Raw genomic sequence first — 13,678 nt, 5'->3', positions numbered from 1 at the left:
ATGTTTAGGAGTGAGAGTCTTTCTGGTTTGCCTAGATCCAGGTTTATGGACTTTCAGCTGTCTTTAGTAATTAATTTTCATACACTCACTCATTCCACAGTCTCTGGCAGATGTCACGCCATTTGAGATTCTAGAGAGAACTGGATTAAGCCTTTCTGTGCAGCTCGTGGAAGTGGAATTGATGAGCCCAGTCCATAACTGATTCTAAAACTCAAGACATATCTCTATAACGACAACATAAAATATTTATTTTGCATTGTTGAAACAAGGTTCATGCTGTAGCTGTCCCAAAACTCACTGAGTAGCATGGATTGGCCTGGAATTCTCAACAGTCCTCTTGCCTCAACCTCCTAAGTGCTGGGATTGTAGGCGCAAGCCGCCACTCCTGACTATGGAAACAGTTTTTCCACTGTGTCAATACTTCACTGAAACACCTTGATGCCTACAGCTCTTCTGTCATATAGATAGCACTACCAGCCCAATCTACAGGAAAAGCCAAAGCTGCTTTGCCTCGGGTTGCACGGTGGTGGGAAGAGTAAGCGATTTGACCACTCCAGGCCATGAGACTCCAGAGCTCCTGTCCAGCTTGTCCTTAACTGCTGCACTATGTTGCCTTTTCTGAAGCGACTGTATGGGAATTCTGTGGGATCTGGTGGATCAGGAGGAGACAGAAGACTTTGAGATACACACACACACAAATGGGCACAATGTGCATGTGTGTGTGCATATTGAGTTTCTAAAAGAAATGATGATATAGTTGACCAGTGAGGCCTTGTAGAAGAGAAGGAAAGCAAACAGCATGAAATGGAAAAGCTGAGAAGAGCGAGGCTATTCTGCTGTTAAAGCTGGTGTCGCTGCAGGAGCTGGAGCCAGGGCCATGGTGACAGATGCCTATACACAGGCCAATAAAAACACAGACTTGCTAAATTAGTCCTCATGGAGGCTTTGAGGGAATTGTATTTCTTGGAGCTGTTCTCATTATCTTACACAACTAATTGGTCTCCTGGAGGCCGTCCCTGTTCCCACAAGGCCAGTGCAGACATTGCAGTTTCTCCCACAATGCAGCCAGACAGAGTTTAGAGTTGAACAGAAAGGAAGTATGCTCTTAATGGGGCTGCTTGTGAGAGTTGCATTCTAAATGCTGTCTCACATTTTAAGCAATAGAGTGGGCAATAAAAGCTACCTTTTGCCTCACTTCTGTCCTCAGAAAAGCCCTACAGCTAAAACCTTGTTACGTTGGGTTTACCTTCCTTATTACAGGAGAGGAAACTGAGATCATGATCACGTGACTATGAAGTGGCTTTTTGTTCTTGTTTTGTTTGCTTGTTTTGTTGTTGTTGTTGTTTTATTTTGTTTTCCTAAGACATGTCGTACTGAAGGACTAAATAGCAGTGGTGTTCTATTCTGATTTTTCTGGGTGAAATTTAACAGGCAGCCCCGGAACCCATAGGCCTACATTCCATGCAAAATATAACTGAAGCTGAATTGTCACAGACTGACTCATCTGGAGGGCAGAAGGCAGGGCTCAGGGTCCCTACCCTGCCTCTTTCAAGAGGAAAATGGGGAGGACCTGGCAGCTCTCGAGAGCCCTCTGCTGGTGCTGGGTGCCATTGCCGACTGGAGTCACAATGCTCCCTGGCGTTTTCCAGTTTTATCCACAGCAGGCAGAGTGTCCTTGTCCCCAGACACGTCGTCAAGAGGATGAAAACTTTCCATCTCTAAATACTGCAAGTCCATGGTGCTAATACCACAGAGAACCATCAAGTGCGAATACAATGCCCAAGAAACAAATAACTGCTTTAGGAAGGCCAGACCAGGGCCTGCTTCCCCATGACACTCTCTCCAAAAGCCTCTGACTTTATCACCCTCCCCCCAGTACTGGGAACTGGGCCTAGAGCATCATGCACACTAGGCAAGTGCTTTGCTGCTGAGCTCCCCAGCCCACCTGATTTAGAGATAGCTTAGTCTCACTAAGCTGCCTTGGATTCATTCTGTAGGCCCAGCAGATCTTAAACTTTTGGTCCAGCCTCAGCCTCCTGAGTAGCTAGAACTACAGTCCTGTGCCACCAGGCCCAGCTAAGCCTGTGACTCTTGAGAAAGACGGTGACTTCGAGGGTAATCTGACCTCGCAGTGGAGCCCACTAGTCTCAAAAGAGCTGTTTGTACTGTATGGTGAGGACTTGCCAGTGTGCACTGAATGCGTGTATAGCTTCAGTGTACTTCAGAAATCGTTTCCAAGTGATACAGTGGCAAGAGTTTCCTAAAATGCCATTAGTTGTGAAATGCTTTCCACATATGGATATGTGTGTGGAACTCTTTATTGGAAGGGGTGGAAAAGTGGAAGTGGAGGGAGGCTGTGGACTGAAATGTTCCCACCAACAACATGAGAAAGGGAAAAGTTGATTTTTCAGGGCTTAGGGTAGAGATCTGTCTCGAAAAACCAAAAAAAGACATGAATTCAAGGTACAACACTTGTACCTTGCCTGCTAAAATGCACAAGACCCTAGATTCAACCCCAGCTCTAGGGAGGAAAAAAAAATCAGACTGTCCAGGGCTGGAGAGATGGCTCAGTGCTTAAGAACACCAACTGTTCTTCCAGAGGACCCTAGTTCAATTCCCAGCACCCACATGGCAGCTCATAACTGTCTGTAACTCCAGTTCCAGAGGATCTGACACCTTCACACCAATGCACATAAAATAAAGTTAAATAGCCGGGCGGTGGTGGCGCGCGCCTTAATCCCAGCACTCGGGAAGCAGAGGCAGGCAGATTTCTGAGCTCGAGGCCAGCCTGGTCTACAAAGGGAGTTCCAGGATAGGCTCCAAAGCTACGCAGAGAAACCCTGTCTCGAAAAAAAACAAAACAAAAGTTAAATAAATTATTTTTTTTTTAAATCAGACTGTTCAAAAAGAAACTCCTTTTTCTGTCTGTTCTTGGAATTATTCTTCATTGGGGAGCTAGTGTTAAAAGTCTGCTTTGAATTATGTATGCTTGCTGCTTTTTTTTTGAGACAGTGTCTCACTCTGTAGACCAGGCTGGCCTCGAACTCACAGAGATCTGCCTACCTCTGCTTCCCAAGTGCTGGGATTAAAGATGTGTGCCACTGTGCCCAGCATAATGTATGTTCTTACAGTATTGGAGAACATAACTTCTGGAGCCTTCTAAGAGGAGCCCCAAGGGAGCTAGTCCTCGTGAGCGTCCTCTTGTGCTATTTTTTCCACTAGTCATTTACCTAGTTTTCACAGCTCTTAATTAAAAAAAAAAGTTTTTAATTAGAGGTGAAACATGCACATAAGACATTAAATTCAACAGACTGGAGAGACGGCTCAGTGGTTAAGAGCACGGACTGCTCTTTTGGAGGACACCGGTTCAATTCCCAGCACCCACACTGCAGATCACAACTGTCTGTCACTCTAGAGGATGACTCCCTCTTGTCTCCAAGGGCACTAGGCACACATGTGGTATACATACATGCAGGCAAACAGAGACACACACACAGAGAGGCGCACACACAAAGAGCCATGCAGTGGTGGCATACACCTTTAATCCCGGCAGTCTGGAGGCAGAGGCAGGCAGATCTCTTAAGTTGGAGGCTAGCCTGGTCTACAGAGCTAGTTCTAGGACAGCCAGGGCTACACAAAGAAACTCTGTCCTGAAAAAAAAAAAAAAGACATGAAATTCAAATATTAATAAAAAACAAAATTCGACAGGCCAGAAACTGAATATGGTATTTGTAAAGCCTCCATGCAACTAATGTTCTAATGTTCTTGCTTCCTGAACTGGTGTTTTCTTTTTGTATGCTTCATATAGATGAATGGACAGAGGTGGACAGAAAACGAGGTATGCTATTTCTGGGCTGCATGCGTTCCGTCTGCGTTTACAGGTTCACTCAGTCCGTTGTAAGTGGACTTTTAAAAGCAGGACCACTTTAAGTGTTTCTAGGTAAGAACTAGGCGTGAGTTTCTTCAGCTAAGACATTGGGTTTACTTTGGAATGTTCTACTCCAAAGGAATAAACACACTGTGTAAGATGAGAGCCCAGCCAGCCCCAGTGAAGGGCCCCACTGCATCTGAGGACTCCCCCTGACCCCCACCCTTCTGTTGGTCCAAGCTTTCAGGGACAGCTGGGGCAGAATCTCCACCCCCGGGTAGGTTGTCCTCTGGTAGTCCGAAGCCATCCTTCTTACATTATCCTGTAACCAGAGAGTCTGCGTCAGTGTGAGTGGCCCTCCTGAGATGTTCCCCTTGGCACACAGCGATCCCTGGTGAGCAGCGGAGGAAGATGGGAGCATGTGGCTGCATGGCTGCCAAGAGTGTGGGCCGAAGGCACGGGATCATGCATGCACTGTTGCCTTCTGTCAGTCTTGTTTCCCCCTTGCCCACAACCAGCTGCAAACCTGGGAAGGCCGAGGCTTGCTCGGAGCGAGACCTCCGCTTTTCTCAGTGTTTACATGTCATAGGTGCCTGCCTTCATTTGACACATGGGAATGGTTTATGCCTCTCGTCAGCCAGCCTCAGTATTTTAAATTCTCTTCTCACACAGATGTGCCAGATCTCTATATTTATAATGCTTAAAAGCATAATGAGAGTAAATATGATCAAAGTACATTATGTACATGTGTGAAAATGTCGTAACAACTCCCATTATTATGCATAACTAATATGCTAATGAACGTTTTTTAATTTTTGTGCATAAAATGTATGTATATTTAAGATATGAAAGGCCCACTGAAGGCATTTTGATATCTCTGATTTTTAGTTTAAAGGTGTAGATTTGTTTTCTTTTATTATTGAAAGACAATTTTTATCATAATTAATTACATAGATTTTATATTATTATGGGAGATAATGTTTTTGACTTTGTAAATATTTTCCTTTTTTTTTTTGGTTTTCCGAGACAGGGTTTCCCTGTGTAGCTTTGAGCCTTTCCTGGGACTCACTTGGTAGCCCAGGCTGGCCTCGAACTCACAGAGATCCGCCTGGCTCTGCCTCCCGAGTGCTGGATTAAAGGCGTGCACCACCACCGCCCGGCTGTAAATATTTTCCTAATTGTGATAGAAATTTACTTAGACTGTGATATGGTAGAAAACAAAAAAAAACAAAAACAATTATAAAAGAAAATAAACTTAAAACAATGCCAGGAGAGGGAATGAAGAAGAATCTGGAACAGGATAAGCAAAGACAGATAGGATAAAATATCTATCTAGCAAATTTTGATAGATGGATGTAAATATGATGTGTTATTGGATTACAACATTCTGAATCTTTGAGTGTGTGTATTATTCTCATATATATATATATTTTATATATATATATATATCAAGGTATAGTGGTGTACACTTGTAATCCTACCACGTAGGAGGCAGAAGCAGGCAGCTCTCTGTGGGTTTGAAGCCAGTCTGGTCTAAATAATTCCAGGCCAATCTGGGCTACATAGTAAGATGCCATTTTCAAAGGGGAAAAGAGAAGCCCTGGGTAGTTTAGTAGGTAAAGGCACTTGCTCCTAAACCTGACAACGTGAGTTTGATCTCTGTGACCCATGTGGTGGAAGGAAAGACTGCCCCTAGCAAGCTGTGTTCTGATCTTTGTGTGCGCGCGCGCGCGCGCGCACACACACACACACACACACACACACACACACACACACACACACAACTATATAATTAGATAATTAGGCCGGGTGTGGTGGTGCACTTTGATATTTTAGGGTTTTTGTATATATTTGTTTATTTTTATGTGTATGAATGTTTTTCTTGTATGGATGTATGTGTACCATATTCATGCCTGGTGCCCACAGAGGTCAGAAGAGGGAATTTTATCCTCTAGAACTGCAGTTATGGATGACTGTGGGCCACCATGTAGGTGCCAGGTACCAAACCTTTGTCCTCTGTAAGAACAACCAATGCTGTTAACCTCTAAACCATCTCTCCAGCTCCTGGTGCATACTTTTAATCCTAGTACTCGAGAGGTAGAGGCAGGCAGATGTCTGAGGGTTCAAGACCAGCCTTGTCTACATAGTGAGTTCCAGATTAGCCAGGGCTACCCACTCTGTCTCAGATAAATAATGCTTTAAAAAATAATAATAATAACATGATGAGACAGAACCCTTTCTAATTTCAACTCCATCATCAGTGGTGTCAGCTTGGATTTTAAACACTCTCAGATTAAATTTTCCTCGTCAATGGAATGTGGGAATGGGGATAATTTAGAGTTGCCTTGAACTTTATTTATTTTTTTTAAAGATTTATTTATTTATTATGTATACAGCATATATGACTGCAGACCAGAAGAGGGCACCAGATCTCATTACAGGTGGTTGTGAGCCACCATGTGGTTGCTGGGAATTGAACTCAGGACCTCTGGAAGAGCAGTCAGTGCTCTTAACCTCTGAGCCATCTCTCCAGCCCCCTGCCTTGAACTTTAAATGAGCCATTGTACATAAAGTTCTAAGCCCAGTGTCCCAAACTGTGTAAAGATTCAAACCACTGTAGTCATGCAGAACATTCCCTGGCTTCTGCCTTGTAACCTTGGCTCCATAGTGCGTATTTCCATAAACAAGTGAGTTTTGGAGCAGGGGTAATTGGTAGAAACTGAATTACTTTCATCAAGATAATTATTTCATCAGACTAGGTTCAGAGATGCCCAACTGAAGTGCTGGGTTGCTTTTCTTCTATTTCACAACCATCTTTTGACACTTCCCCTGAGCAATTTTTGGCCCGTCCTTTGATGCCTGGCAGAATTTCAGGTGTGAAGTGTGGGTCTGGAGGACTTTTCATGTGCGTACTTAGAGCGCTGGAGCTTATTTTAACAGAAGTGTCAAAAAAATCAGCAGACACTGACTTCATCATCTGTCTAAGTCCAAACTAGGAGCCTCGTATCAAGAGCCCAGTTTCCAGCCCTCCTGATGCCTTGTGGAAAACCCTCCCATCCTGGCTTCATCCCCTTTATGATCAAATCTGACTCCACTCCGTCTGCCTCATAAAAAACGAGGCAGAACTCACTCAAGTGCCAAAAACAAACACCATGGTGGAAGCCTGGCCCTGGCAGGGGAAGGGATGTTCTAGTTGGAGACACGTATGCCCCTCCCTTCAACTGTCAGAGTATTGAAACAGCGGATTCCAAAGAACTCAGATTTCCCCCAGTCCCGTGCTGTGCAGAGGGAAAGACTATGCAGCCCTGCATCGGCCAAAGGAGGAGCTTACCTTCTAGGAAACTTGACACAGTTGGGGCCATTTACCCCACAGCTAAATTAGCATGTGCACATGATGGTCTTCTTTTCATCTTTTCTATAAGATTGTGATGTTGCAGAGGAGACAAGGGAAAGTAGGCTTTTCTCCCTGGTGCAGGCAAACTATAAATCCATTTGCCATTGCCAAGTTGAATTTCCTCTTTTTTTTTTTTTTTAATTTTAAAAAGACAGGGAAATCTAAGTTCCTGGTAACTGAGGCGGACTACACGTCTGACTGAACCCACTGCTCAGATGTGAATCCGGTGCAGCGTGGAGCTCCAGAGTGGAGCTCCTTCCTTTGTGGCGCTGTGGTGTTGTCTGGGCCAAGTGCCACACAAAGCAAACTGGGAGAGGAAAAGGTGTCTCCACACTCTCACAGAGAATGACTGGTCACAGGGGATCCCTGGATGCCGGGGCCCAGCCATGAAACTTCCATTTCTTCTTTGGGAGCTCATGTATAGCCCTGCTAAGTCCACAGGGACAGACGCTGTCCTCAGTTCTCAGTGGGTGGACATTGCTTAGGTCTGAGGCAGGAGCCATGGTGTCGCTTACCTGTTTCACGTCCCTGGGGAAAGCTTCATTTTTCTTTTTGCTTTGCCAAAGTCAGTAACAATCGCCTTGGGGTTTTGTTGCTTTTGGAACCAATGTACTTGCGGCTAAGCTGCTTTCCTGGATTCTGAGTGAGCTCAAAGACCCTAGAGAATTGACCCTGCCCCTTGTCAACTTTCACCCAAGCTGACAAGGGATGTTTTAACGGGAGGACACTTTCCTTCCTGGAAACTCTTCCCTTTTTCTTTTCTGAGGACCCTGTGGCCTTTCGTTTGTATCTGTCCTTTGCAGATTCTGCACTTTATATAAAGGCTGTGGTGAGGAAAAAAAGTTAGAAAACCCAATTTATTGCAGGTCCTTGCTTGTTTCTGTCTGAAGGATTCCTGTATCCCTGAGCATCCCTGAGGAGGGAATGTTAGCTGGCCTGTGCCCTGCTGGAGTCCTCAGATGTGAGGGCGCCTGTGCTGGCCTTGGGTCTAATTCTTGCTGTCTGAGGAGCAGGATGTCATCTAGGGTAAGACCCAAAGGTGAAGTGTGAGTTCCACGGTTCTCTAAGGAGTCAGCTGTGTGTCAATGTCTTAGTCACTGTTCTCTTGCTGTGGTAAAACACCATGGCCACGGCAACTTAAGAAAGAAAGTGTTACCTGGGATATGGCTTCAGAGGGTTGGAGGCCTTGGTGGCAGATGAGGGAACAGCTGAGAGCTCACATCTTGACCAATAAGGCAGAAAGAGAGAGAACGCCCTGGGAATGGTGTGGGCCTTTGAAACCTCAAAGCCTGCACTGAGTTACACTGCTCCTCCAACAAAGCCACACCTCCTGAGCCTTCCCAAACAGTTTCAGCTGGGGACCAAGTGTTCAAACCTATAAGCCTATGGGAGCCGTTCTCATTCAAACCACCACAGTCAGTGTGGGAGGAAAATATGTCCCCTCCCCCTTCTCTCTGAAGCAATTCCATTTGAGATTTAGGTACAAGCTGAGTGTAGTTGTGTTTGCCTCTAATCCCAGCACTCTGAAGGTGGAAGCAAGGAGGATCAGAAGTTCAAGGCCATCCTTAGGTAGAGGCCTTAATTCCAGACAGCCTGGATGGACCATGTGAAACTCTACCTTGAAAAAAAGAAAGGATTTAAGCACATAAAGCCCTCAGCTTCCCTTTCCGCTATAATAATAATAATAATAATAATAATAATAATAATAATAATATCCCTACTCCTGGGTGATGGTGCATGTCTTTAATCCCAGCACTGGGAGGTAGAGGCGGGTGGCTCTCTGAATTCTAGGCCAGCCTGTCTACAGAGTGAGTTCTAGGACAGCCAGATCTGCACAGAGAAACACACAAACAAACAACTCCCTGCTCTTTGTTGCCTTAGTTCTTTAAAAGTATACATACAGCCAGAGCCAGCCACCCAACACTTCCTTTGCATCAGCAAAAGAAAGTGGAGTTTAGCCGGGCGGTGGTGGCACATGACTTTAATCCCAGCACTCAGGAGGCAGAGGCAGAGGCAGAGGCAGGCGGATCTCTGTGAGTTTGAGGCCAGCCTGGGCTACAGACTGAGTTCCAGGACAGTTAAAGCTACACAGAAAAACTGTCTCAAAAACAAAACAAAACAAAAAAAGAAAGAAAAGAAAACAAAGAAAGTGGAGTTTGTATCTTTCAGAAATAAGCACTCATATTAAGAATTCATTTTAGGGGCTGGAGAAACGGCTCAGCAGTTAAGAGTCTGTATTGCCTCACAGAGGACCTGAGTGTCCAGCATCCACACCACGTGGCTAACCGCCTTCTGTAACTCTAGCTACAGGGCTCTGACACCCTCTTTTGACCCACACAGGAACCTGCATTCATCCATACACAGATACAACACGTAGAATTAAAAATAAAAAACACGGGCTGAAAAGATGGCCCAGCAGTTAAGAGCACACCTATATGTACTGCTCTCCCTGAAGACCAGAGTTCAGTCTCCAGCAACTCCGTCAGGCAGATCACTACTGCCTGTAACTGATCTCCAGCGGGACCCAACTGGCCTCTGTTGGGTACCTGCACTCTTGAACATGCCTATACCACATGTATATGCTTACCCACAAACATACACACATACACATAATTAAAAGTGATAAAAATATAGCTTTAAAAAATAAATAAATAGGCCAGCTGGTGGTGGCGCACACCTTTAATCCCAGCACTCGGGAGGCAGAGCCAGGCGGATCTCTGTGAGTTTGAGGCCAGCCTGGGCTACCAAGTGAGTTCCAGGAAAAGGCACAAAGCTACACAGAGAAACCCTGTCTCTAAAAAAACCAAAAAAAAAAAAAATAAATAAATAAGATCTTTTAAAAAGGAATTTGTTTTATATAACTATGTAACCCAGTTGTCTATGAATATATATTGAGTTCTTTTCTTTTCTCTTTGTGTGTGTGTGTGTGTGTGTGTGTGTGTGTGTGGCTTTTCAAGACAGGGTTTCTCTGTGTAGTTTTGGTGCCTGTCCTGGATCTCACTCTGTAGACCAGGCTGGCCTCGAACTCACAGAGATCTGACTAGCTCTGCCTCCCAAGTGCTGGGATTAAAGGTGTGCATCTTTATATTCACTACCACCTGGCGTGAATATATACTCTTGATATCCATATATGTTCATCTTTATACTAAAAATAACTGGTTTAAGAATAATCTGGACGGCCAGGCAGTGGTGGCGCACACCCTTAATCCCAGCACTCAGGTTCTAGGAAAGGAGCAAAGCTACACAGAGAAACCTGTCTCGAAAAACCAAAAGAAAAAAAAAAAAGGAACAATCTGGAGGGCTAAAGGAATGGGTCAGTGATTAGAGCATGCACTGCTGTCACAGAGGATCCAAGTTCGGTTACCAGACCCGTGTCAGGTGGATTCCAGCTCCAGGGAATCAGACCCCTCCAGTCTCTGAGCCCTCTTGCCTCTGAGGGCACCTGCACACGCAGACACATAATTTCATTTTTGGGTTTTTTTTTTTAGTGTTTTGGAGATAAGGTTCCTCTGTGTAGCCCTGGCTGTCCTTGAACTCTCTGTAGACAGGCTGGTCTCTAACTCAGAGATCCACCTGCCTCTGCCTCCTGCATGTGAGTGCTGGGATTAAAGGCCCATTACCATTACCACCACCCAGCTTTTCAATTTTTTCAATACTCATCTAGGCCAGCAAATGGCCCAGCAGGTAAAGGCACCCGCCCAGCAAACCCTGACAACCTGGATTCAGTCCCCAGAATCCACGTAATTGTGCAAGAAGAGAACTGACTGTGAAGCTGTCCTCTGACCTCCACATATGCGTCTTAACACACATGTACTTCTCACCCCCACACACAACACACAATGACATTATAAAAATACATTAAGGGGCTGGAGAGATGGCTCAGAGGTTGAGAGCACTGGCTGCTCTTCCAGAGGTCCTGGGTTCAATTCCCAGCACCCACATGGTGGCTCTCAACCATCAATGATGAGGTCTGATGCCCTCTTTGGCGTACAGGCATATTGTATACATAATAAATGTATCTTTAAAAAAATACATTAAGAACAATCTGTGCTTACCTGTACCCACTGCCGTTCCCACACCAGGGCTTGCCCCTCTCTGCACTAGTGTTCACTAGTGTTCTCACGCCAGGGCTTGCCCTCCCTGCACTAGTGTTCACTAGTGTGTGTTCTCACACCAGGGCTTGCCCTCCCTGCACTAGTGTTCACTAGTGTTCTCACACCAGGGCTTGCCCTCCCTGCACTAGTGTTCACTAGTGTGTGTTCTCACACCAGGGCTTGCCCTCCCTACACTAGTGTTCACTAGTGTTCTCACACCAGGGCTTGCCCTCCCTGCACTAGTGTTCACTAGTGTTCTCACACCAGGGCTTGCCCTCCCTACACTAGTGTTCACTAGTGTTCTCATGCCAGGGCTTGCCCCTCTCTGCATCTACCTGAACAGTGCAAAATCTCCACGTGACTACAACTGAGGCTACATTGGTTTTCACAAATCTTTAATTCTCAACAGGTGGAAGTTTTCACTGGCCCAACAGGATGGGATATATTCCGGTGCTGTGAAATCCATATCGTAGATCAAAGAGGGATCAGGGCAAGCTAACGTGGAGCAATCTGAAGGGCATGTTTTGTATATACTCTAAAAACACCATCATCGCTAACCATTGGGCAGCCGTGTCTATTTTCATAAAATGTTTGTTATGAAAAGTCAATCACCACTGTTTGCCTGACATGTGTGAAGTTCAATCTTAAGTGAAAATGGTTTAGATTGCTTAAAGGAGAACAACACACTGAGATGGTTCAGCAGACAAAATGCTTGCCATGTGGCCTGACAACCTGAGTTCAATCCCTGCAACCCTTGGAAAGGTGGAAAGGAGGAAGCAAAGCCACAGAGTCGTCCCCTGTCCCCCACAGGCCCCACCACCACACCTCTACACATAAACGATAGTGAAATTTTAATGTCTTTGTTTATACATTTTATTTATTTATTATGTATACAGTGTTCTCTGCCTGTATACCAGAAGAGGGCGCCAGATTCATTACAGATGGTTGTGAGCCACCATGTGGTTGCTGGGAATTGAACTCAGGTCCTCTGGAAGAGCAGTCTGTGCTCTTAACCTCTGAGACATCTCTCCTGCCCCCTCTTTTTGTTTTTCTGAGACAGGGTCTCATCATGTAACCCTGACTGGCCTGAAAGTCACTTTGTAGACCAGGCTGGTCTCCACCTCACAGAGACCAACCTCTGCCTCTCATGTGCTGGGATTAAAGGCATTCAACACCATGCCCCGCCTGAATTTTTTTTTTTTTAAATGTGTGTGCTAGGGGACTGGAGAGATGGCTCAGTGGTTAAGAGCACTGACTGCTCTTCCAAAGGACCTGGATTCAATTCCCATTGACCACTTGGTGGCTCATAATCATCTGTAACTCCAGGCCTAAAGGATCTAACACCCTCCTCTATGGGCACTGCACATACATGGTGCAGTCATACAGGCAGGCAAAACATCCATACACCTAAAAATAAATATTAAAAAAGAATGTGTGTTTCTTTTTTTAAGGATGTGCTCTAACTTATAGTCTTTATATAACAATCTTTTTATTTTTTAATAGAAAATTTTTAGATTTATTTATTTTATGTGTATGAGTGTTTTGCCTGCATAGATGTATGCACGAATATCATGTGCATGCATGCCTGGTGCCCTCAGAGATCAGAAGAGAGCATTGGATCCCATAGAACTGGAGTTAATGACAGTTGTGAGCCACCATGTGGGTGCTGGGAACGGAACACAAGCCCTCTTGTAGGAGCAGCAACTGCTCTTAACGGCTGAGCCATCACTCCAGTCCTACATTCTTTATTTTTTTAATTTGTTTTGTTTGTTTGTTTGTTTGTTTGTTTGTTTGTTTGTTTGTTTGAGACAGGGTTTCTCTGTGTAGTCCTAGCTACACTGGAACTCTGTAGACCAGGCTGACCTCAAACTCAGAGATCCATCTGCCTCTGCCTCCCGAGTGCTGGGATTAAAGGCGTGTGTCACCACTGTACCTTGAAGTTTCTCGTCCCGCCTGGCTTTGCAAGCTGAACAAACGTCTCCCACCCACAGACCCACAGCCGCTTACAGAATAATCACTCAGAGGCTTGCATATTAATTACAAACTATTTGATCTATGGCTCAGGCTTCTTGCTAGCTAGCTCTTTCATCTTAAATTAACCCGTTTCTATTCATCTATGTTTTGCCCCGTGACTTTGTGGCTTTACCTCTTGCTCCCCTAGCAGCGCTCAGGGTCTCCTCTGACTCCGCCTTCTTCTCCTTGTCTCTCTTGGATTTCCTGCCTGGCTCCATTCTGCCCTGCCATAGACCAGTGCAGCTTTATTTTATTTTATTTTATTTTTGGTTTTCTCGAGACAAGATTTCTCTGTGTAGTTTTGGTACC

The 13,678-nt window shown here is 45.1% G+C and overlaps 1 protein-coding gene across 2 annotated transcripts in view; it reads left to right on the top strand.

Moving 5' to 3' along the window:
• Oscp1 (organic solute carrier partner 1) overlaps positions 1–13,678 on the top strand; it is a 37,335-nt gene that overhangs the window by 3,162 nt on the left and 20,495 nt on the right. The window contains exon 2 of one of the 2 annotated variants that reach the window (XM_052716107.1): positions 3,809–3,838. The exons of the other annotated variant lie outside the window; for it this stretch is intronic. Coding sequence (XP_052572067.1) covers positions 3,809–3,838 — 30 coding nt within the window. The remainder of the gene's footprint in view (positions 1–3,808; positions 3,839–13,678) is intronic. 2 annotated transcript variants of the gene reach the window in all.

The sequence above is a fragment of the Peromyscus californicus genome, unplaced genomic scaffold (genome assembly GCF_007827085.1).
Source record: "Peromyscus californicus insignis strain IS unplaced genomic scaffold, ASM782708v3 Scaffold_5__1_contigs__length_169319896, whole genome shotgun sequence".
In the NCBI taxonomy this organism is placed as follows: Eukaryota; Metazoa; Chordata; class Mammalia; order Rodentia; family Cricetidae; genus Peromyscus; species Peromyscus californicus.
This window is presented reverse-complemented; position numbering and strand designations above follow the sequence as displayed.